This window comes from Balearica regulorum, chromosome 2 (assembly GCF_011004875.1).
Source record: "Balearica regulorum gibbericeps isolate bBalReg1 chromosome 2, bBalReg1.pri, whole genome shotgun sequence".
NCBI classification, from domain to species: Eukaryota; Metazoa; Chordata; class Aves; order Gruiformes; family Gruidae; genus Balearica; species Balearica regulorum.
The window spans coordinates 129,838,023-129,862,914 of NC_046185.1; the positions used below are offsets into that span (position 1 = coordinate 129,838,023).

The 24,892-nt window shown below is 42.2% G+C and overlaps 1 protein-coding gene across 2 annotated transcripts in view; it reads left to right on the forward strand.

Annotated features, from left to right (window-relative positions):
• COLQ (collagen like tail subunit of asymmetric acetylcholinesterase) overlaps window positions 1-22,809 on the forward strand; it is a 43,810-nt gene extending 21,001 nt beyond the window's left edge. Inside the window, exons 7-17 of one of the 2 annotated variants that reach the window (XM_075745897.1) lie at window positions 1,797-1,859; window positions 2,873-2,899; window positions 3,543-3,587; window positions 4,382-4,417; window positions 5,343-5,423; window positions 9,964-10,060; window positions 11,673-11,812; window positions 14,690-14,809; window positions 15,413-15,533; window positions 17,767-17,869; window positions 19,854-22,809. In XM_075745897.1, the coding sequence (XP_075602012.1) occupies window positions 1,797-1,859; window positions 2,873-2,899; window positions 3,543-3,587; window positions 4,382-4,417; window positions 5,343-5,423; window positions 9,964-10,060; window positions 11,673-11,812; window positions 14,690-14,809; window positions 15,413-15,533; window positions 17,767-17,869; window positions 19,854-19,923 (903 nt within the window). In that variant the 3' untranslated portion in view covers window positions 19,924-22,809. The remainder of the gene's footprint in view (window positions 1-1,796; window positions 1,860-2,872; window positions 2,900-3,542; window positions 3,588-4,381; window positions 4,418-5,342; window positions 5,424-9,963; window positions 10,061-11,672; window positions 11,813-14,689; window positions 14,810-15,412; window positions 15,534-17,766; window positions 17,870-19,853) is intronic. The other variant, XM_075745899.1, reaches the window with a different exon arrangement.
• The last annotated feature ends 2,083 nt before the right edge of the window (window positions 22,810-24,892 follow it).

Below are 24,892 nucleotides of genomic sequence, written 5' to 3' on the forward strand. Positions count from 1 at the left end.
GAGTATTACCTTATACAAAAGGTATACAGCTCTTTACAGGAGCCACAATATATGGAATTTCTACCGGGACTTTTGAGATAACTATTCTTCAATCCAGTATGCATCAGGCAAAAGAACTGCACACAATGTTTAGTTCAAAGCTGCCTTTTCCAGTAAATCTTTGGCTCTTCATTTCCTCCATGAAGGTTGGTGCCGCCACCTCAGAGGATGTGATGCAGTAGCTCTTGTTACTGCAAGAATAATAGTAGATGACTTCTGCATTCAAGCAACATCTGGGAAGCAGACCCTCAAGCTCTTCACAGCTATGTTAGATGAGGAACATCATTTTATAGGATGTGGAAATGTAGGCAAGCAACAAGAGACTATGTACAAAAAAGGAGCCAATGTTCCTGTGAGATGAGAAATGGTGTCCCCCAAAATGCAGTGTGCTGTGATTTCTCACAGTGAGAGCAGTGAGGCAGACGGAAGGTCCAACTACCTCAGTTCCTCACAGCCTGATTACTGAGAATACAGCAGTCAGAAAACTCATTTACTTGACCTTTTCCTTATATAAGGTCTAGTTTTATTCACAAAGTCTTCCTAATTTTGATTTTTATCTCCTCTTTGTCCATTGTTACACTTTTTCATCACACTCTTAGAAGCATCCCTCACATTCAGTAGTAATACTTTTTTCCTATACTTTGACTGCAAGTCCTACTTGCTGTTTGATTCCAATTCTTCTGCTTTATTGTCTCCTCAGATATCTGTCTCTGCTTTTCTTTAAATGGGTTCACACTTTCATTTCTTCTGATCTTTGTAAATTTGTTTCCTGCCTGTCAATGAAGGCTCCAGTGGAATAGAGGCCAGAAGATCTCTGTGCTCACATCCATTGGTTGTCTCTCTCTTTCTCTTCTTCTGATCTCTGATCTTCCCAAACTCCTGATATTTATCTTCACTATAGTTGTTTGCCGCATCTTCTTCTTGCTGTAGATCTCCAGTCAGCTGCTGTTTGGTTTGTTTGGTTTTTGGGTTGTTTTGGTTTTGGTTTTGTTTTTTTTTTTTTCCCCATTCCCATCTCTATGCCTTCTGTTTCTTCAGCTGCGTCTCCTTACTTGTCTTCTCTTTCTTTGACACAGCCTTGGTGCGATACTTATTTCTCCTACTTTGTTTCTTCAAGTCTTTTCTGAACCCGGGGCAGTAGCCAATGTGAAAATCCTCTCCACTACTAGGACACTGAAAGCCAAAGGAGAATGAGAGCCACCTGTATTCTGCTGGTAGGGCTGCTGCATGTCTGTGGGGACTACTCTGTATTTCACCCTAGGTATGATTAGCTGACAGCAGCCAGAGGAGTTGTTGTAAAGCCTTTTCATGATTTACTGGCTCCAAACCTCTGTAAAGCATATGATGCCTCAGAACTATGACAAAAGTAATTGCTATGCCTCCCCAAGCCATAAAGGCTTGCAGCAAAATACCTTTCTTCTCTGCAACTCAGTGGAAACGATGCTGGGTGGAGACAACGCACCTTCATGCAGTGAAAGGATGCACTGCTGCTAATTTGCTTGCATGTCCTTTAATAGCATCTGGCAAAACTGAAGCATAAGTTACACATCCGAGAAAATGCAAATAGAAGAATAAGATAACATACGAGGACTCAGGCAGAATACAATTGCAATGTAGACCTCTGACTACAAAGCTACACCAAGGTCAGGCTTGTCTCAACTATTTGACATAAAACCTGAACCGCTAAACTATCAGACATTCAAATATGACCTCGTCAGAGAGCCACAATCAATAACTCTCTTTATTGACCCCTTTAGGGTGAAAAGGGAGAGTTGGGTGTGATGGGATTGCCAGGTACAAGAGGACCAATGGGCTCCAAGGTTTGTTAACCAAACGCTGCATTTTCAGACATCATTGGTTTCTAATGCTCTGCTGACAGCTGCTTCCCTCATGAATTTGCTGGAAAGTGTTTATCAAGATATATCTTTTCTAATACATCTAAAAAGATATGTTCTCCTTCAAGCAAGGTTATGTTGTCTGGTTGGGCTTGGCTGTGTTTTTGGCTTTTCACAAAAATGCTTTGGTGTAAATTACTGTAATGCAAAAAATTATTTTAAAAGCAAAACTTATATATAATTGTATCCCACTAGAAAACTGGAGTTCTTAAGTGTATCTGCAGCATTAACTTGTGTCTGCAATGTTTTCCACCCACCTCATAAGACTGTGGAGACCATTTTAGTCCTCTACTTAAACTACACATATGTATTGATAGTTGGATAGTAAGCACAATTAGGTCTGGATGTTCTAGTATCTATACATCACCGTCTATAGCATAGCCTCTGCCTTTACAAATTTAGGCCACAATATTTTAAGGTACTTCAAAAAGTTCTATAATTAGTTTATTCAAATAAAGGACTGCAAAGAAGAACTGAACATTTTGTGTTTATTAAAGAGAAACTCAGTTTTATAGTAATCTTCACATTAGAAGTTTACTGAAGTATAATTTAAGGATGATCCACAGGGGAAGAAAAAAACAGAAGAGGAAGATTATGGCTAAAATTATTATAGATCATTAATTGTGGTGCCTAAAGCTTCATTCACTTTCAGTTACATTTTTTTTCCCTTGTTTCAATTTTAAAAGCAATATCAAACCTGCTGGCTTTACTTGGCTTTTTCACAGTGGCTTTTGGGCTGAGTTGTCTTGCCTTTAATTCATAGTTCATGGTTCTGTTTCAGTGCAATTTTAGAAGCTATAAATATTGATTTGCATTTACAAGTCGATGCAATTAATTATTTGTGCTTCATTCTTTTTCTTCACTTTAAAGTTTGAAAGTCCTGCTTCTTGGGTAGTCTTGAAATTGAGAAGCATTAAAATATCTATCTTTCTCTTTAGGGTTTTCCTGGAACTAGAGGAGAAAAGGTCAGTGTGACAATAGAATAATGTATAATTTAGCAACTGGAAACAGTTACATAAAAAAAGTATAGAAATGAGACTGAATTTTGATGAAGTCTAAAGGTCCCACTGAGAAATGAAAACAAGCATCGAGAAGGAGCACAGTCTTGTGGCTTGGGCTGGGATGCTGAAGAAGTGAGTGTTATACCCTGTCTTCTTATGAACAAGTTACTGTAGTGCACCTCATTACAGTTTACCCATCTGTAGAATGGGTATAATAATCCTTAATTGCTGCTCTGGTTTCTTTAGGCTATATATACTTTGGCACAAAGACAGTTTTTACTGCAAGACCTTACAGTGGGACCTGAGCTTCGATGAAGCCAACTGGGGAAAAAAATCAAGTTTGGAAGTATTACATCCAGGAAAGCATGTATTTAAAGTAATTATCTGGGGAGAATGAGTCTTTTCCTACAAGCTTCACTCTTAATTCTGTTATAATATCAAGGAAAGTAATAAGGAAACATTTTAGGGTGTTTACCGTATGCCTTACTCTGGAGATATTACTGTATTCTGTGTGACTCCAAATAATGCCTCCTGTAGGATAAATATTTTCTGCTTCTTTGTGAAATGGTAGTAATTAAGCTGCTGTCACCCTGTTATCTCTCTCCAGGGATCCAGAGGTGACAGAGGTGACAAAGGAGTCAAAGGAGACCAGGTAGTTTTATTTTCCAAATGGCTGTGAGCTTTAGCTGAATGTGCACATGAGGACTAATGTATTTCTGATAGGAAAAAAACAGGAGCAGTATGGATGAAGGGAGTCTGGAGGCATCTTCCTGGGAGGGAAGGCTGTAGTCCTACCTGATGGGAGGGTGGTGGGGCAACCTCCGTGTCCATGTGTCCTCCCAGCCCCAGCACACACGGGGATGACAAGGCAGAGGGGGATTTCCCTGGATGTAACCTCTGTCTCTCCTGGCCTGTGCACTCCAGAACCACAACAGCTTGCCAAAATGCTTAGCTGGTGATATTATGTTGCTATGAGAAAGAAAAAAGAAAAAAAAAAAAAAAAAAAGAAAAAAGAAAAAAGAAAAAAGAAAAAAAATAAAAAAAGTGAGATTCATGGCTTGGGAATTATTTTAACTAAGAAACGAAAAGTAAACTGCTTGTGATGTAAATGGAGAAATGCCATTCCCAAACGCAGGCTTTGGGAGTTGTCCAGGTAGCAGGGTTGCCTGTAGACAAATGCACAATCAGGATGTTTTTTTCTGGAGGAGAGGAAGCAGGCAGCAGAGGATGAAATGGGGGAATAGCATTACTGTACAAGGGGCTTTACAGCAAAACTTTGCTTATAGTTCTCCGCCTACTGCATCACCTGTAGTGCTGAATCACAGCGTGTGTTTTTTTAACTGCTACCAGTACATGGCACTTGTTTTTCTTCCTTCCAAGGAAGGTGCTGCTTTGTCAAAGATCATTCCACATTTTTTTGATGACTTTTCTCCTTTTACTTTGTAGGGAGAAATAGGCTTCCCTGGAATGCTGGGACAAAAGGTAAGTGGGTGTGATGTACTGGGGAGTTAAGTGCTGGCATAGGGTCAACGAATGGCTTTGGGGACATCCTGGAAAGTATAAGGCATTGAAGGTCTTGCTTAATTCAATGACCAAAACTTCTTGGACTTCATAAAATCCTTTAGGCCTTTTATGTTAGTAGAAAACTCTGAGATTTAGTTGGTTGTTTCCCTTTTTTTCCCCAGAACATTTGTTTAGTCATCATCTTCTTCCTGTTTAACACATTCAAACTCTTGATTATAGAGTCGTAATTGGCCTAACAGAGTGTTATTCACTCAAAGATAATACATATTTCCTTCTTGATACTCTGGATCAAAATGGGACTACTATAAATAGCTGTGATAACCCTGACCAGCTTTGATATCATCATTATTCTGTACTTGAAAAACATTCACAATTCAGATGTTGGCTTATGGATAGAAATCCTAAAGGAGGATAATTTTATGACATGATCACATCTTATCTCTGAAATTAGGATAAGGAAATAATGGGTACTTCTAAGGAGGCTAGAGGATGAGTGAATTCACCTCCCTTTCCCTGAATGATTTTATTACACATGCATCTTAACATCAAAGCAAGATATTGCCAAGGGGTCAGAGAGTTTTGCTAGCCTTGACCTCTCCAAGTCTTTGAGCACGTTTCTGATCGCTCCATTTGGCTTCCTCTTTAGGAAATTATTTTGCAGGGAAATTTGGGTAAATTGTAAGAGGTATTTTTTACTTTATGCTTGTTTTAAAATATTTTATTACAATTTTGATGTTCTGAGAAACAAATGGTGCCAGCATTATCTAAAGGAATTGTATGAATCAGAGCACCATCCACCTGCTGTCTTATATAAGGCAGGTATAACCAAGGTAATTTGCATTTCTGTACTGATGTCCTGCTTCCTCCCTCTGCACCCACCAAGGGAGAGATGGGCCCGAAGGGACAATCTGGAGTACCAGGACACAGAGGACCTATAGGAAGACCTGGAAAACGAGGCAAACAAGTAGGACCATGGTGTTTCCCCTTCCCATGACTCCTGGTGTCCGTGCGGTCATGGCGTACAACTGCGCGGTCTGTGCTCTGATGGTACCATGCACTTTGTCACAGCGGGAGCAGGCAGAAGCCCTGAAACACCTCACACGCATGCACAGGCTGTGCAGGAAATTCAAGCTTCAGCTTTAGGGCTGGAGCCTTATCTGCAGCATTCAGCTCCCTGGCCGCACAGCATGGGGAGAGTTGTATTTTCCCTAGCTTGATAACGAACTCATTGAATATAACTTGACCAGAACTTGAATGGTCCCTTTGAATCCCAATCAACACAGAACTACAGTCCCAACCCCACCTGATGGATGGCTAGAGAGTTGAAGTAAGGTCCAAGTTTCAGATAGTGTGGGATGTAACATCATGAGGCCCTACACTTTGTAGATCCCTATCCCTGAGGGTGACTTAGGGAGCAGGCTGCTCAATTTACAGACAGCTTGGTAGGCTGCAATGCTAAACGGGCTATATTCAAAATCCAACACATTTCAGCCTGCCCAGGTGCCATCTGCCCCTAGTGAAAACAGGTTCCTGGGATAAGTAAGGAGGGTTTGTAAGGAAGCACTGGCTTTCTGGGGCTCTGAATGAGGGGAGGATTGCTGTGGATGCTACAAAACCAGCCATCCTCTCATCAGCTCCGGGCAGAGAGGCAGCATCAGCATCTTGCAAGGGATGTCCCATTGCCTGTCCATGAACATTCTCCCTGGCTAACTAGTGCAAAGAGCTACACTACTGTTAACAAAACCACTGCTGGTATGCACTGGCAGTAGCTGTCTGTACACTAAGAATGGTATGCTGCCATGGATTAAACTGGTATGCAGTCTGTGGCAATGAAAACCACTGGTCTATACATCCAAACCTCAGTCCTGTATTACACTGTAATACGGTCCTGGTTTCTAGCACATGAACTAAGTGTGCATTCAGTGTCCATCCAGGCTCTGTCCTTGCTGCTGGGCATGCCCGGAAGATGCTTTCTGTCCACACCATCCAATTTGGTTGAGTCAGGCTTTGCCCAGGCCTAAGTGTTGGTCAACACAGATCAGCTTGCAGAGCCACAAGGCCTCGGAGATGTCCGACACACAGTGCAACGAACCAAAACACTAAAACAACCTCTCTGTTTCTCCCATTTCCTCTGTTAACACTAAACCAAGATTGGTTGGTTAGACTGGATATTTATATGATGGCTCTTGCCATAGTACTGCATGCCAGGGACAGATTTTTCTGCTCTGAGAAAGGTCAGAAAGACACATAGTGACCTTACGGGATAGTAATCTTGTACGGAAGCTATTCAGGAATCGGATGGTTGACAAATGGTCCTTATTTAGAGCTCAAAATAATTATGCTGGCAGAATTATTTTTTTCAGGCTTTCAGGTGAATTGTAAAGACCAGGAATTATGTATAAAATTGATACTGACTCCTCTGCTATAGCATTTTCCAAGGAAGAGATAGCAATATTGGTGTAGTTACCTGTTCAAGTCACCAAATGGACCTCTTTGGGGGCACCTTTCCTTCTTTATTTATTTTAAACACTGATATTGGGAGGACAAAGATCAGTCCCTCTGGTGCTCTGAATTGCCACCTGCAGAACCTGTTTCTTCCCACTGACAGGGAAGGGAAACTGCTCTCGTTAGACCAGTGTTGGTTTTGATCTGCATCTGGTCAGGCGCAGGAGCTTGTAGATGAGGTGGTTAATGGGCTGCTTTATTTGCAGTCTGGTTATGCCCAGCATTGCACACAGAGGTACGTGCCTGCTTCACTGTTGCTCTGATGCTGTCAGCTAATATCTGAAGTGAAAGAATGTGGGGAAAAATTTAAAGTTGGGTGTTGGGGCAGGGGAATAATAGGTCGCCAAACAAGGAAGCTACGTGCAATGTAAGTCTGCTAGATGATCCAGAAGAAATATTTTTTTGTCCTTGATTTGTTAGGTTTTAAAAGCTGATGTGTGCTCTTTGCTGTTGTTTTTTTGGTTTTGTTTTGTAAACTGTGCTCATCTGTCCTGCCAAAGTAATGTGCACAGAATATCTTCCCGTAACATAAGGCAAAGAGAAGACGCAGCGCCTGCAGATCAATTTGAACACAGTGCACTCCTTACTTGACCCTAGACATTTTGTCATGTTATGCAGTGTCTTAATCAAAAAGTGGTGAAATGAGGCGTGTTATAATTTAAGGCAACAACCAGTGTGACTAAAAAAACTAGTCTGGCCCTAAATTAGGATTGCCAGGCCCAAGACTCAGTACACAAACCCCTTTCTGGTTCCCCAAAAGCAATCTCAGCATTGATCTTCTGCAGGAAAACTGGGTTTCCCTCTGTAATTGGTAAACTAGCTGTTTCCTTTCTTCTTTTCCAATCCTTTGAAAAAACTTGAGAGTGGCATTTTAAGGCTCTGCGGGTCTGACTGCTGCCTTTAAGCGCTGTAGTTGTCTGGCTGTTTGTTCAGCTGACAGGATAGTTTTCATCTACATGGGACCATTTCCTGTATCTTGATCCAGCTGACATCCCTAGATAAAAGCAGCTAAATTAGGAAGGTGTCACTTCCACTTCCATTTTGAGATAAGTCTTGATTACCTCACTGACTTCTTCAGCTCTCCCTTGCCTCTGGGGCAGGGTCTTCCTAAAAGGTGGCCAGGAGGTGGGAGTCACAACTCACAACCTCACTGCCCTCAAACTGAGATAGAACACCCGAAGCTTTGTAACTTGGGAATTGGCCCTAAGGAACAAGTTTAGGGTTTCAGTCTCGATAAGGAGGAATGACTTAGGGCTTTAGATAATGTTTCTTTGAAAGAAGGGAGAGGAATATAAATACTGTCCATGGGAAAAGCTTTTCTGAATGCCATGGGTGGATGTGAAAGAAAAACAAGGCAAAGATATTTAATATAAATCTTGGCCATTATTATTTATTCTATCTGTGCTAAACATTAGAGCACTAAGCAATCAATCCTCCAAAGCAGGAGACACAGAAGACAACTCGTTTTCAGGCAGTACATGTCCAACTGGCCCTGGTTTGCTTCTGCTGGATCGTTACTGTGTGTGGGAAAGAGATTTCCCACAGACTTCATGGGGGCTACAAAATCCCGGTCTGCTAGTTCTGTGTTGCGTAATGTAAGAAGTAATTAGAGATCAGCGTCGCTGACATTCACATAAATCCTGGAATATTTTGATGACACAGAGCTTACCTAATAGGATTAAACAAAGCAAATATCTAATTAGTTCTTTATGGGCCACGGCAAAAATCAACCTTCCTCTGTTGAAATAGTGCAAGGGACATTCAAAGGTATCCATGGGATACAACATATTATATAACCAAATTATTTTAGCATATATTACTATATATGCTTCATTACTCTGAAATTAGACATGCAACCACTCAACATATGCCCATGAATGCACATTAACCTGGAATTACACCATCTCCAAGGAATTCATCTCCTTTGTCAATAAAAGAAAGCTTACATTGCACACATCATTTTTGTTATGCTAAATAATGTATGTTGTTACACAAAAATAAAATCAGATATTTAAACTTTAAGCAGTGTAATACACTTCTGAAATATAAAGCTGAGAAATCCAAGCCTTGAAGAGTATATGAGCAGGAAGATAAATATAGTTATTTTTAATAAGTGTCACCATATTAAGTTCAGAAGCAAAAATAGGAAGGTGCCGAACAGCTCTAGGGTGAAACTTCCAAATGCCTAAGGGTATGGCTGCACAAACAACCTCCCATGAGGCAAATTAGTGCTGATTTTACAGAATATTAGCTATTGTGTGGTTACTGTGTATAAGCTCACCTCCCATATGTAATTTTACAGCATTTTGACTGAGTGATAAGGTATCAGAGAGAAACCATTTGTCAGCATGGTGATGCCACATGCCAGTTTGCACTTTGTAAAGCCAAGCCCTTGCTTGCCTTGCAATGATTTGTTAATATAGCTATACCCATGGTTAAAGTCAAGGAGATACAGGGGGCCCAGCATCTCAAGTACTTCTGAAAACAGTATGGACCTCAGAGTCATTAGTGTGCTTCTGAAAGACTGCACCCTAAGACTGGGAAATGTCACTGTGGAAGCCCTTGCCTACGCCTTATTGAATTTTCCCTTTTTTTTCCTCGTGCAGTGACTAGGGATTTCCAGGGTCACCTATTTCAGCTCCACCAGCCCTTTCTTTCTGAGCTGTACTGACTCCTAGAGAGCTACCAGGGCTAAAAAGGCATCCTTAAAGAAAGGCCACCAAATGATTGGAGTCAGAGTAGGGTGATTCCTGACTCCACACAGAGCAGATCTGCTGGGACTGTTCACTTTTAGGAGCAGAAGTCCTGCCTGAACATGCTTTTCTGTCTCCACATAAAAGAGGACAGCTCCTCTTCCTTGGGGTGGTGGCTATGAAGTTCATGTTGCACACTCCTATTGCTGAATGTCTTGGCTTTCTTGAAAGGGAAGCCAGTGCTGGCTGGAAGACATTGTGCACTATTAATCGTTTAGTAATAAATGGATGTCACCTCTCTTCTAGGGATTAAAGGGAGATGTTGGACCTGCGGGTATCATGGGTCCACCTGGAAGGCCTGGTCCTTCTGGCCAGCCAGGCCCCCCTGGGCCTTCAGGATCAGGTAAGCAGGAGATTGGATGATTTCCTAAACAGCGTCCCTGCTCCCCAGCCCTTCCTGACTCATCATGTACGCCTGCATGGGCCCCTTTACAAAAAGTGCTGCAGGGCTTCGTTTGCTTCTCCACTGACAGCAAGGAGAGGATTTCTCCTGAAGGCAGGTCATGCCGTCCTTGTCCATTATAAAGGCTCTATACCTTACTTTAAAGCCTACGTTATGGCTTCTGATGCTTCAAATAAAAGCAAAAACATGGTGTATGTGGTACCTGTGGGATTTTGGAAGATGGGGATGATGAAAAGCCATCTGGCAGCCTTGGAAGGACTAGTTAATCTCCATCATCAAAGGTCTGCTTCTCCTCCAGATATCCTGGCTTACAATGAAAGATTGCAATTTCTAATCAAGCAGGACATACCCTGTGTAGCTCTGTAAAAGAAAAACAGATGAGACTCAAGTGACAATGGCATCAAGGAAAGAAGGGAAGAGAAGGAAAGGGATAGGAGTCAGAGGGAACAAAAAGGCAGTGGAAAGAAAATATCCCTCTTTCATTAAGTGCTGTAGAACTACGCTCACTGCAACTGTGTGTTGTAGAAATCACGAGAAAAATCTAACTGATAATTGTACAGCTTCTGGACAACAGCTGCTTGCGCTGCAGCCAATCTGTTCAATGTTGTCTTCCATTTTGCCTTCCCTTTTTCTTTCCTTGCTTATGTCAGTGGGCAGGAGGTCTCTTCCTTCTGGTGGTCTGGAAATGGTACATCTGTGAAGCTGGGGGCTGCTTCAAAATCTTCACATGTCTCATGTCTCCCATTATGAAACATCTCTGTCTTGGTAAATTAGCTGGAAGTTTTCAGAGGGCAGAATTTTCACCATGGCAATGGGAAGGCAGCCAGGATCTTGAGACTATTTTTTAAAAGCTTTATTCTGTCCACAGAAAGTTTATGTGTCAGACTTGTTAATCTTTTTCCTCCAGAATATAAATTCTGATCCTAAACGACCTTTCTGTAATGATGTCACTGCTTGCAGTATGAACATGTTGGGTCATAGTCTAATTCTCCAGAGCAGTGCATCCTTGACAAAGTTTGAAAGTCAAAAAGCAGTAGTTTTTTAAATTTTTATTTGTAGCACTCCTGTATTTCTGGTTGGGTTTTCTTGTACAGAAACCACTGAAACAGCATTGCTCAAGTGGTTGCACAAATGCACAAGTCCAACACATTGTGGATGTTTGCAGAGTCTCACTCTACTACTGCACAGGTGCTGTAGCGTGATCTGTGTGCTCATCATGACCTGAATTTCTGTAGCTTCAAACAGGCCGCCATTTATCTAGAAATCCTAAGCAAATGGTCTCTTTTTCTCTGTAAAGTTGGTAGAAAAATTTAAAAAGTGATCTGAAAGAAAAAGACTGTTGTACAAACCCTGGTCCTTCTCCTGAATTGCTGGAACTGGTGTTTCTGATAATCACTTCCTTCAGTTCCCAGTGGATTTGGTGGGAGATGTGCATCTCTGAAAATGCACATAAATGCATATATCCACCTGACCTATACTTTTTCCACTAAGGCTGCATTTGTGTTTTGTATGTTAATTTCATAACAAGGCAACCTGGCATTTTGCTTCCTAGGGCAATTCTCAATAGGACCAAAAGGGGAAAGAGGACTTCCAGGGCCTCCGGGAAGATGTCTCTGCAGATCCCCACAACATGTGAATAACGCACCGTATGAGGAATCTGTGTTTGGATACAGTTATCCAAAAGTCCCTGCGGTAAGCAGATTTTCTGAGAGAATGTGAGCAGTTCTTAAGTACTTTTATTGTAAGAGGTGGTGTACTCACCAATATTTTGGATTTAACAGGCAATGTGATATTGCTAGCATCCACCACCTCTGAGATCCAGTTGGTGCAAAAGACTCTGGTCTCATAAGTAGTCTGAGGGCTGTGTGATCGAGGTGCTCAAATGCAGCTGTTTCAAGCCATCAGTAATGTAGCACATGTTTAGAAACCTTTTTTCAAGTCTGAGGATGCTCTCTTCCGTCTCCTACTGTACATATATAATCTGTTCTTTTTATTTCGGTAAATTGAAATGTATTTCAGATTGGTTGGTGAAACAAGCATCTCTTTCTTGCTTATTTTTTATATCTTCTTCTGCAAAGACAGTGATTTCAGAATTGAATAATGAGATCAAGCATTTCACATATATGATAGAACTTTTTTCCAAAGCACAGACTCTCTACCTTGGACCAAAAAGGACCCTCCACAAACTACGAGAGTCAGACTTCTGAGCTCCTGTTTGTAGACATACAGATTATATAGCTCATTTCAATCTCTAGCCTTCTGGAAAGCATCTTTTACAAATGAATTGGACAAAGTACTTTAAAGGGCAAGTCATTGGTGGAAAGTGACCTTGCAATCTTTCATCTCTGATTTCTTCGGGCTTTGTAAATATTACTTCTGTACTTTTCTTTCTGCTGGACCCTGCTTTATTATTCTGTGCATTGTGGCACTTAATCAGCAATGAAAAAGCTACCTTGCTGCTGTGTACCAGCATAGCCCAGCCGCTCCACTCATGCAAGTGGATATTGCGCGGTGTCTGGTCATCTCTGAATGACAATAAGCAGCGATTAGCTTTGTTAACTTTCCCATCTGTCACGTTGTCAGAAAGCTGTTAGAATTTGTAAAAGGGACATACTCACAATACTGGCCATTAAACCGGGTCATTGAACTCAATCTTTTGCATGAGTGTGCTGCAAGTCTTGTCAGCTGCTCACTCATCCCTGTCCGTGTTGCATTACAAAAAAGCCCCATTATTCTTAAAACGTAAAGCCGAGGGAAGAAAGTACATGAAATAAAGGTGTGTATCACATCGCGCTGCACACTATTGCAAAAAATTGTCATGTACTTCATGGCATGGAGAGCTCCTAGGAGAAGGTATAATAAGGCTTGCAAGATTCTGTGTAGGTCTTATGACCCTCCTTTTCCATCTGGCACAGTTTCATATTAGATCTTAAAAGATGGTAATGAGAGTGTACCTACCTAAATTATAAGCACTCTACACTATCTCTGTGAACTCTCATTTGATGATGATGAAGTGCCATTTTGTTCTCAGAAACGAGGGATGGCAAAGAGGCAAGCCTCAGCTCTGAAACTGGAGCACCTGCAGAGCAGCGCTCCCCCTTTGCCTCCCCCCCATTTGCTTTACTCCTTCGAACGTCAAGAGCAGGAGCTTAAACATTGCTATTATTTATTCTGTTCAGATCCCCATGTAGCAGCTTTGAAGCCTGCCTTGTACCACTTGAAGACCATTGTCCGGGTCGCTATAGCTGCACATGGGAAAGACCCAGAGAGGGTGCTCTGTGCCCCCAGTCCCCGTGGCGCATGGTTTTGCAAAGCAGCACCCTGCCGCGGCACGTCCCCACTGCAATCACCCACTCGCCCGTCAACTCCTCCGGTGACAGCGCTGCCAGAGGAGGGGAGAGGATAGGAAAAAAAGTGCTCTTTTTCTGTCACTGGCTAAGGTTCATTCTGGTTTTTAAATCTTTGGGAATTTCAAAGGCCAGTATCTGTAACAGAGCGTTCCAGAGAGCACAGATCTGTTATTGATTTCAAGAGAAATTAGAGCACTGGGGCTGGGACTTGAGCTCCTGAACACAATTACAGAACCAGTTCTTTGCTGGCTTTCTATTTCTTTGTTTTCTTTCTGTCAAGCTGAAGGCGCTTTTTATTCAATGCTTCTTTAATGAAACTGGCCTTTGTTGGGGACTATGGGAATATTCTGCTATGTAAAAATTTGGGGGTAATTTGTTTTAAAAAGAGCCAATTCTGTTTACGTTGGTGGGAATCAGGCTCAGCCCTAAATCCATTTTGCTCAGAAGCATTCCATTTGCTTTTTCTTAATTTAAAAATGGTTTAAATCTTGGTAAAATTAATTTGATTAAGCTGCTGAAGGAAGCATTTCCTAATGCCCCTTACAGCCAATTTCAGTAACTGAGACATTGAAAAAATTGGCAATAGAGCAGCTCATCCTATTTTTTCCATTTTGAACTAATTTTTTTTCCACTTAATTGAGGACTTGGCTTTATACTAAAGTATATGCAAGTAAAGAAACATGCATTTCAAAGCCAATTAAATCTAAACAAAGTGCAAAGTAGTAAAAGATAAGTAAAGGCCGCATTGAATGCATTATTTATTTTGTAGCCATGAGCATGCCTAAAAAATTACAGACAAACCCACAAAAAGCTCTTATGCCCATATGGCTTTAGCAGTTGTTCCAGCATCTAACCATTTGAGCATCTGAAGTTTTGTGTTAGCAATGATTGTGCGCGAGTATTTGCACGATCATTAGCTGTGGATATGCATTTTGAAATAGGGGCCAAAGGTAGGGGGTCAGGAAAGACCAGTCTCCTTTGCCAATTTGTGTCTCTTCTTACCAGTCACAAAGGAGCCTCTTACAGTCTGGCAGTCCATGGGTGTTAGTTTTCACCCAGGGCTGGAATAACATTCTGTTTCTGAAAGCAACCAAACCATTTTTCTGTGTAATTATTTACTTATTTGCAGGTACCTCTGTCAGCTTACAAAACTAGATTCCTTGACAATCCAAACTACTTCTTGAGAGGGTTACCAATCACCTCTTTTTCTGTTCCCCAGATTTTTGTGGTGAATAATCAAGAAGAATTGGACCGGTTAAACACCGAAAATGCCTTAGCTTTTAGAAGAGATCAGAGATCTTTGTATTTCAAGGATACCTCTGGATGGCTCCCAATCCAGGTGAAAATATGACTGTGGTCTCAGAAAACTCGTGAGTGTATGTTTCATTTCATACAGAACATACTTCTGTGCTTAAGGTGTCATAGAGAATCAATGAAGCAAATGGAGAAAAAGCTCATTTTTGAGCACTGCCATGACTGTATCTAATTCTGTGATTTTTGTTCACAGAAGTCTTAATTACTGAGGCATTAGCTCATCAGTGCTGCAGGTTTTGCCAATCTCCTTGTGAACCAGGCTCCACTGGTGAACAAACTGGGGCTGGGTTTGGGGAATTACGATAGTAAAGAGCATCTTTTATTTAATACAAAATAAGGCAAAACTCACCCCAGTAAAAAGTTGCAGGAAAACACAAACCCTGCAAAACAAAACCATGTGTTTCCTTATTGCTTCAAGGAGCTAAGCTAAGCTCACTTAAATCAGCAGTAGGATCCTTCTTGCATCCACTGGACTTTGAATCAGGTTCTGTATAAACCCGGTGAACCACCAAATAGCGGGATATGAAAACCTGTTTGTGGCATCTGCCCCCCCACAGCCCTTCACCTCTGCTTGCTAGCCAGGCTGCTCGTGGTCGGTTCAGTAACCGCTGTGTGTTTTTTTGGCCAGCTCACCCCTTTCTATCCCGTGGATTACCACTTTGAGGCTGGCGGTACCTGTGGAGATGGGATCATACAGGATGGGGAAGAGTGCGACGATGGCAATGCCGTTGTGACTGATGACTGTATAAGTAAGTTACAGCGCATCAAGAGCAGCCTTTCTACCACGGAAGGTGCATTAGTCATTTCTGCAGGGTACACCGCTGTGTAAATCACAGAAGTGTTTCACTCAGGACCTTGCGTGGTTCGTGACTCGAGTGCACGCATGGGGAGAGGGAGGCATGATGGCCATGAAACAAAAACTGAGGTCCTTTGCGCATGTGAGTGCCACACACCAGCACAAGACAGATGTGACCCCAAGTACTTCTCACGCATCTTCATCGAGGACCCTCACTGAGCAGAGGTGTCTGTAGTCAGAGCAAAATCGCTGCATTTCAGGGGCCAAATCCAGCAGCTGGTTTGCATACACACCTTCCCCAGGGGCTGCCGGCTCCCTGGCCACAAGATGTAGCATCCCTTTGCAGTGCACCACAGACCCTTAGGACAGACACTGGTGCTGGCTGTTGGTAAGCCAGATCCTGGGTCCAGGAAAACTACTTTGGATTTTGTTATTCACTTGCCTGGGGAAGGTGTCAGCCCACTACCTTCACTATTAGGTTTATACAACATTATTCCTGTCTAGTCAATCTTTCTTTGTTTTGCTGGTTGTGGATAGCAAGGAGCCTACAAGTGTACAAGCAGCTGTGGCAACCTTCACTTCTACCTCTCAGCTACTTTTGCTGCTTGATTCTTTACCTGGAGCGCAGCGCTCTACACCATCTACAGCTGACACACAGCAGGCTTGGTACTCTGTTGGTTCTAGCAAAGGGATGCTTCCTCACATTTCAGAACAAGTATCAGCCAACACTGAAAGATGCAATTTTTCTTTTTCATTTATACAATCCTCCATTTTTTAGCGTGTCTTTCTAAGGAAATGAAGTGTAAGCAGCACTGAGTTTTTCCACCCACCTATCCATTGCCAACCTTCTCCTTATAACTTAGGAATCCCAGTCAACTTCCCATTGACAATAAGGAAAGAGATTTCAAAGGCAATTCAGTTGCAACAGGTATAGGGAGACATACAAATGAATGTCTCAGCTTGCCTGACTGCAGAGTAATCCAGCCAGAGAGGGTGAGCTCTCCAGGCTCCAAGCACAAGAAAATGATTCAATTAGAATTTGCAATCAACCATGGGGAACAAGCACGCAGGAAAATAGCTTTCATTAGTGCTAGTGCCTGCAAAATTGTACATTGTGCATCTGGAGGCACATTGTATTACTGTGCGCTATACACTGGCCAAAGCTTCAGGTCAGTCGAGGCCTTGCGGTACATTGACTTCTGGCACTGATGTGACCCAAAGAGTTATCATCGAGTTACTTGGAAATGAGTATATTGTCATCATTCTGCTCTTGTGACTGAACCAAAAGAAAAAGGTTAACCAAATGTTGAGTGGATTTAATTGTAAAATAGGCTCGTTGTTCTTACAAGCATCAGTTTCTAACAAACAGATACCTGGTGCAATTAATTAATCATTTCCATTTGTAAATAACCCACTTTAACTCTTATAAACTCCCTATTCTTGACTGTCCTTTTAATCCATTGCCTAATAAAGTCTCTGAGAAGATGTCAAAGGAATTTTAGCTAAATTAATTTTTTTAAAATTATAAAGTTATACTCAAAATGTTGAAGACGTCAAAGTCCAGTCGCTAAAATAGCAAACAAACCCACATATTACTGCAACCTACATGCCAGTCACCATGAAAAAAATGTCACAAGGCCTACTCACACTCAAGTCCATGGGACTCAGTGGGAAAAACACCTTTTTGGCAATCATTTCATACTTTTTTTTTTATTTATTTGATGGACAGGAAACAGGTTTGCATAATTCTGTTCTTATGTGGGAACTCGCAGCAGATACACATAGACACTGTGTAATATTAGGTAAAGGTGTAGGTTAGGATTTTGAAACCACTTAATGACCTCAAATCATTTACATTAACTGCATTTTATGGTACCTTTTTTTTTTTGAGAGTAATTATCTATGGTAATAATAATTATTAGAATAAATGCTGCTGTAATTAGTGTTTCTGTAGTAATTATTTTTAGTACTTATCCATTCTTTCACTTGGTCATTGAAATTACACTAAAAAAAGCATATTTTTTGTAGTGAAGAATATTGCTCCTCCTAAGCCAGTCCTTACAGGATGCCCTCCCCAAAAAGCCTTGTTTTATACTTTACCCTTAAAAATCTACTTCCACTTACCTCACCTGCATCTTTTACATATGAAGTTCCTTGACGGTATTTCTTTCTGTATTTTTCACTAGGATGCCGCCGTGCTTACTGCGGAGATGGCTACAGACACGAGGGGGTTGAAGACTGCGATGGGAAGGATTTTGGATATTTGACATGTAGAACATATCTCCCTGGGTACGCATGAGCTTTCTTCACTTTGGTTCAGGGGTTGGTGGTTTTTTGTTGTTTTTTTTTTTCTCTTTGCCAGCTTTAAAACAGAAAAGTATTACCGACTTAAACCTGGGACCACTGCAGGCAGTGGGGGATAAAGAGTCCATCAGATCATTTCTGCATATCATTGACTTAAAGGGCTAAGTCTCTTGTGCCTCTTACTGTACAAAATGAAGGTCATGTAGACATATGTTTGCCCACTACTTGCAAAGATTTCCTCATTTGATAACATTATCATCTCACTAGTGTTCATTCATAACATACCAAGAGCAGGAAAGACCATGGGAAGGAAACATTCACACAGAAGGATAGAAAAAAAACCCCAAACCACAATGTCCAACCGACCTCCTGTTCCCCGTACCCATTAATGGGTACCCTAGGGGTATCTTTGTTTCTGAATCAACTGGTCCATCTATCAGCCTTGCCAAAGACCAGGAAATTCACTCAACAGCAGATGCAAAGCCATGCATCTGCTTAGCAATGATGTCCTTCATTTAAAACATCTGCTTATTGTTGACTTGCCTTCTCTGCCTTTGTTTAAGCAGCTTCCTCTGGTCAGCATTTTGCCTCCAACAGCAGTACCTCTAATTAACTGTCAGGTATTGTTACTGGCTAACAGGAAACATTTAATTTGCAAATTAAATTATGCCCAGAGCCCTCATCATTCATGGGAGAATAATGTGCTAATTGACGGGAATAAGAAACCACAGGACGTCTTTGTAAGTCAAGTGCTCTGCTAAACCTTCCACTGCAATTGTTGGAGCACTCCTGGTGTAAGAGATTACTAAAATCCAGACCAGCAAACCTCACAACCTGAAACATTTTACAGAGATCTCATCTTCAGACAGTATGGAGCTGCTTTCTGCTGTGAAAATAATTCCTTTCTAAAAGTCTGAAGTTTGGTGCCAAAATAGCACCACAAAAGCTTGAGAAATTTTTATAAATTTCATTTTCTGTGCATAATCAAGTTGTGAAGAGCAACCGAAATCCTTTGTTTTTGTGTGTGCAGTCTGCAGATTATCTGCTAAACTAAAGAAAAAGCTGTGACTCATCAGTAAAATGGGATAAGTATGTGAACTTGGCAACCCCATGGGAGTTTCATCCCAAAGCACCCTCTCCTCCAAGAGCTCTGCTGCAACTGATTTTCCCATTTTCTACTCTTTTCAGCTCCCAAATCCCTCCTCATATTACATGAACATTCACTTCAGATTTTATGCTGGTTTTCTGAGAATGCGGGTTATCCAAGGACAGAGTTTTGAGGATCTGCTTAACGGCTGCTTCATCCACAGCTTGTGGATTATCTGATGGATGGGTTATTCACTTAGACATATGCTAGCAATAGAAAATCATCAGAATGCTTATTATATTAACATCTCTGGTCAGGTCTTTAGTAGAGTCATCGCAGCTCATTTTAAGTCAGTAGAAAGACAAAATCACTGTTTTTCCTTATTTTGCAAGGACCCTTCCATTTATATTTTTTTTTTATTTCAAGGGTGGGCATGTGTCACTATCATTATTTCAAGTACATGAAAAATAAGTTTAAGGACAGGCACAGTCGTGCCTGCTGGAGTTATTGGAAGTAACTGGAAAAACACTTAACACACAGCGCCCTTGGTATTTCGTTACAGTTCCTGTGGATGAGTACCAAGGCCTCCTGCATCCACTCCCATGTAATGCTCAAGTCCCAGTATCAATAGAGATTTTATTTTTTTTAATTGATGTTGTTGGGAATTAAGTCTTCACTCATAGTTTCTCCTGGACTCCTATTTTGCTGACAAGGGGGAGCACAGTAGAGCACTGATGGAAATTCTCCCCTCATTTTGGTTCCCATATGTTGCTGCACATGGCATTTTCTGATGTTCTTCACTCCTACAGAGAGCTGCATCCAGAAACCATATAATGTGAACTACAGCATACTTTGAAACTGAGATATTCTCTTTTATTGTAGGTCTTACGGAAAATTGCGATGCACTTCATACTGCTACATTGACTCTACAGAGTGTCGATACTTCACATGAGGGGAGTGGAGGTGGGTAGCATCCCACATGTAGTGGGCTGCTAGGTGCTACGCTATCATCTATCCAGAAGGACTGGGGAAAAAAAAAACCCAAACCCTCACCCACCTCTGTGTGAAAACAAACAACGATACGTCATGCTGCTGATGGCCATTTTGAGATGTTTGTCTTTTTTTTTTTTTTTTAATTAAGTCAGATGATTGGGAAAAAATAGGACCACTGCATCCTGTCTTAATGGAGAAATGTCAAACAGTGTTTGCCAGTAAGACTTTCATGTGGCTGTGGATGGCAACTTACTCTCCATCACAAATGCAACATTAAGCTACTGGAAACTGAATTTCACTAACCAGGAATATCGTGTAACAATTACCTCAACTTAGCACTGTTAAACGTACATGTAAGCTCTTCAGGGTTTTTGTCTTTAAACCTTCTCAGCATAAACACAAAGCATATCTTGGATGCGGTGTTTATAGAAACTTTCTCTTTTATTACAATGTGAACTTTGCAAGTGTTGTATCCACATGAGTGATGACTTCGGTGACATTAAGGTTAACTGTACACCCTCGTGGGTCAAAGGAGGAGAGAACCTTCAGTAAGTGCTTTCAAGATCAGCAAATCAGCCAAAAAAAAAAGCTGGTTAACTTCACCTTCAGGCTCAGACGTTTGGCTGTGCGTATCGCCGTGCATGCACAGAAGTGCAAGCAGTCACAGGAGGCCTGAAACTGCAGACCACAAAGGCCAAACCGGACAAATAAACTGTCAAATAGCCAAGGAGTTCTCTCCCAGGAGAAAATCAGATAAGGAGGGAAGGTAAAGAAGGAACATATTTCCATGTTTTTCACCTCTGTCAAGCTGGCTGGGCTCTGCATGACCCCAAAGGGGCTGGGACAGCGTCGGTTACCTCCCTGCAACCACCGCGTGCCCACGTACACATTGCCTTCACTCTGGTTTCTGCACTAGAAGGTCTTTTCATTCTCATCCCCTTGTCCACCCGATCATCATCACATTCAATTACCGGATATTCCCTGTACTCTCTCCCCCTCTCGTCATGTCTGGGGTACCCCCGCAATGTACGTTCTCATTTTTGTATTGCTGTAAATCACATCTTGGAGGTAGGGTGTTTATGGATGCTCATTCATGCTGTGTAATGTACATGTGTTTTTGTTTTTCAGAAAGTTTGTTCAACTATATTAGCTCTGATAGGAGTCAGGGTAATTATATACTTATTTATTAGCAAGCATTAAAGAGCAAATTTTACATGGGAAGCATATTAAATGTTACGTGAAAAAAGACTCTATAACAGAAGAAAATTAAGCAAAGGATGTGCAGAATTCAGGACTAAAAGCCTCAAACCAAGGTGTTATTTTCCTACAAGCCACTCTTCCCTGCTTCGCGATAAATGCTGTACACGACTTTTTGAAATGCGTGAGTTGTCTGTACCAGTGACAGCACTGCAACAGCTGCACGTACACTGGTGCTTCCGTAAAGGTTAAATAAAGGTGGATGTTGCGTTGTAATGATAATACGTTAAAGCAATCAAGAAAGGCATGCACCTTATACCACCTGTATAGAAGACTTTAACTCTGCATGTCCAAAGTGATACTGGAAATCACCAATTAAAAACAAAACAAAACAAAACAAAACAAAATTAGTGTACTCTTTGTGGCTATGTCTTGCCTGGGCTATTTATGTTGCTATGAAGCCAAGCCACCAGCATTTGTAGCCCAGTTCAATAGTTTAAAATTTTTCATTTTGTTGCTTTTTTTTTTTTTTTTTAAACAGAGGTCTTAATAAAAGGTCAAGGAACCGCTGGGGCAAGAAACTTGCCATAAGCTCAGGAAATCTGGGCACTAGCACAGCTGCCTTTTAATCTCCCGTGCTTGTGCAAGCGGCGGGTTCCAGCAGCATCACACTACAGAGGATCGCATATCCCGGCGGGAGGCTTTCGAGGACAGCCGCATCCCCGGCACCACGTCCTGCTGGCCAACCCTCCGGCTGAACCTCCGGCAGCATCTGCTGGGCGTTGCCGTCCTGGGCCTGGAGAGACTTCTTCTGAACTCCTCCCCTTCTCCAAGGAGTTCATCTCTAGCCCCCAAAAGGCTGGAGTCTTTGAGAAGTTTGGTAAACCCAGTGGCCTTTCACCTTCAGTTTTAAATCGCATCATTTTTAAAAGCTCCTGCCTCTTAAGGGCATTGAAGTTGCAAAGCCAAGCGCACAGAGGGTAGGAAATGTAAACAGGAGTTGTGATCGGTAGGTAAAATAGTACCGTGCTGCACATGTTCGGGAAGGGGCACATCACTCTGGTTAGAAAACATTCACAAAGCATGGATTTTAAATGGACTTTTTTAATACAACACAAAAAATTCAGCATCTTAACAGAAAGAAAGCAATGTAAGCTATAAGGGAAAAAAGCCCAGACAGACAGACATGAAACAAGTTTCTTACTACCGTTATTGTCTTGTTCCCCTCAGATGATAAAGCATGAGAAAGACATCTGGGAAGGTGTTAAGTATATATGATTTAAAAGGCCTCAAAAAAAAAAAAAATCCTTCCTCCTTATTTCTGACATACCTGCTTTATCATTAATTGGGGATGGTGCCTGGTCTGCTGTGAATTATCTTCTGTCCTTCTCTCAGTTCTTGAACACATTGTGCCAAGCCTGGTTCAAAAAGTTAATGGAGGTGTTTCAGTTCCTTGGCCTTTTGTAGCAGCAAATGCTTGTGGGAAAGTTTTCTGATGATTAGTATGTGACTGTAGATGAAGACAAAAATAGTACGAGCTTACACCATGCACTGTATTAAACCAATACTAAAAATCCAGCTTGCACTTAATATATAATTAAATATATGTAGTTACCTACTGCATTTATTAGCAGCTCATGTCAATAAATCATGCTACCTTAGTTCTGGTATTTCCTTACTTTCACTTATCTCATTTCGGGTTTGACAACACAGTTTTAAAATATAATTAACTAGTTTAAGATGCTGGGGATGGAAAAAAGCCCAGCACCTCCTCCTCCACGCCTGCTGCCTCTCCCCGCCTGCCGCTGGACCCAGCCCCGTGCACCCCGGCACACACCGCCCGGGACTGCGACTGTGCACCCCTGCACCCGGTCCTGCCGCTGCCTCAGCCCCAAACGGACCCGTGCAACCCACCATGTGCAGAACCGCTCCACTTTCATCAATTTCTGGCTGCAGTCGGTGTCACATGGACTACTTTTAACAAGGCTTTGGGCTTTTGCCTGCTACCTCATAATGTTCTGGCTGGTTCGTAACTCTGGCCAGAGGCTGAGCTGATGGCTGCAAAACCAGAAAGCAACGGCGTGGGGTGCTGATGGCCGACGGGAGCAGCGATGTTGGCGCCTAGCCTTCGGTCGCTCCCAGCAGCTGGCACGCAGGCTTCGGGAAGAGGCTCCTGCCTTGAAGTGGCAGGCGGCAAGTCTGTCCTCCCGCAGGTTTTGTGTACAACGCGGCATCCCAGAGAAGAGCAGTGCTGTCTGCCCCCAGGGAAATGGAAGTGTGCTGACGACCAGAGAATGAATGAGTCTTTGGGGCAGTATATTTTCTGCTTGTCCTTTCTAAAAGCTCAGCTTCTGTGACACTCATCTCTCTGGCTTCCCAAATGCCTACATCATGTCTCTCTTCACTTCAAATCATTCAAAACTGTAGCTTACAGCCCCGTCCTTGCCTATAAATCTGTCCATGCAGCTCATCTCCTCCTTTCTTTGTTCTCGTAGTTTCCCTTAGCAGCATCAAAGTTCTTATCCTTTGTAGCCCCTCCAAACCCTGCAATGCCCTTGCTGCTCTGCACGAGCTGGGGTTTGTCGGCTTCTTTTTCAGCCTCTCAGGCCATCCCTTTTCTAACACCTTCTGCATATCACAGCCCCACTAACTTCACAGCACAGCCCCTTGGCCATGGTTCTTATTTTCTTAAAGGACAGCTTCTTAGAGAAGCCAACCTCAATGCCTCTAAAAATCATGTGGTGCAATTCCCATTTCCTTTCCACTGATTTGGACAAGGGGAGAGGGGATTACTGGTTATCCTTAAACTGTGAGTCCCTCCAGAATAACACTGTCCTTGAGCACCAGCTGTTTATGAGTAATACGTCCCCAGTTAGCTGCTTTTGGGGACAATTCAATAGCTTTGGCACTCTGCTGCTGCATACAATCAGGGCATGTATTAAAAAAAAAACCCCGAAACAAACCCAAGAGAAGCCAACCAGTACTGTGCTGTGATTCTTTGATGATACTCAAGTGTACCATGCAGGCAAGGCAATGCTGCAAGAAGATCTTTAAAGAGTTGGAAAAATCATGTTTCAATTCACAAAGGGTGAGGCAACAGAGAGCACTTTGTGATAGACTTTCAAGTTCTTCCTCTGATAGCTTTTGTCTAAGGAGATGGATACAGCAAAGCAAGGGCCCCTTCCCTGGAAACCATTCTCTTGCACGGAAAGCACCGAGTAATGGACTAGTGAACTCTGCTACAGGCAATGAAAGGTGCTGGCAGAAAGACAGACTGAAAAAGATAAATAGTGAATGTAAAATAGGGATCAGGAATCCCGTTCAGAGTAACTGATGCTTGTTGATCTGGTAAGGGACCGTGCAACTTGCAGACTGACTGAGCACTGCCAAACCTCAATCAAAGAGAAAAAAGGAGCAAAGCCTAAGCAAATGACCTATATTGTGCCTTTACTGAACATGGGCAGTGAAAAAACCCCACTGTATTAATGCATCCAGTTACACACCCAGCAATGTGCTCTTTGCTGCAAACTGGGGTCCTGTGTGCTGCAGGCTGGTGTCACTCCAGGTCTGAAGAGGCCAGAGCAAAGCCTGGGCACACGCTCTTGTTGCATCCATAATTGCTGGGACATTTAGGAGGATGGACCTGAAGCAGCCCAGCCAAGGAAAGGCTGCATTTGAAAGGGTAGCCAGGCCAAATTATATTAGAGTGTACTCCTGCTGGAAATTACATT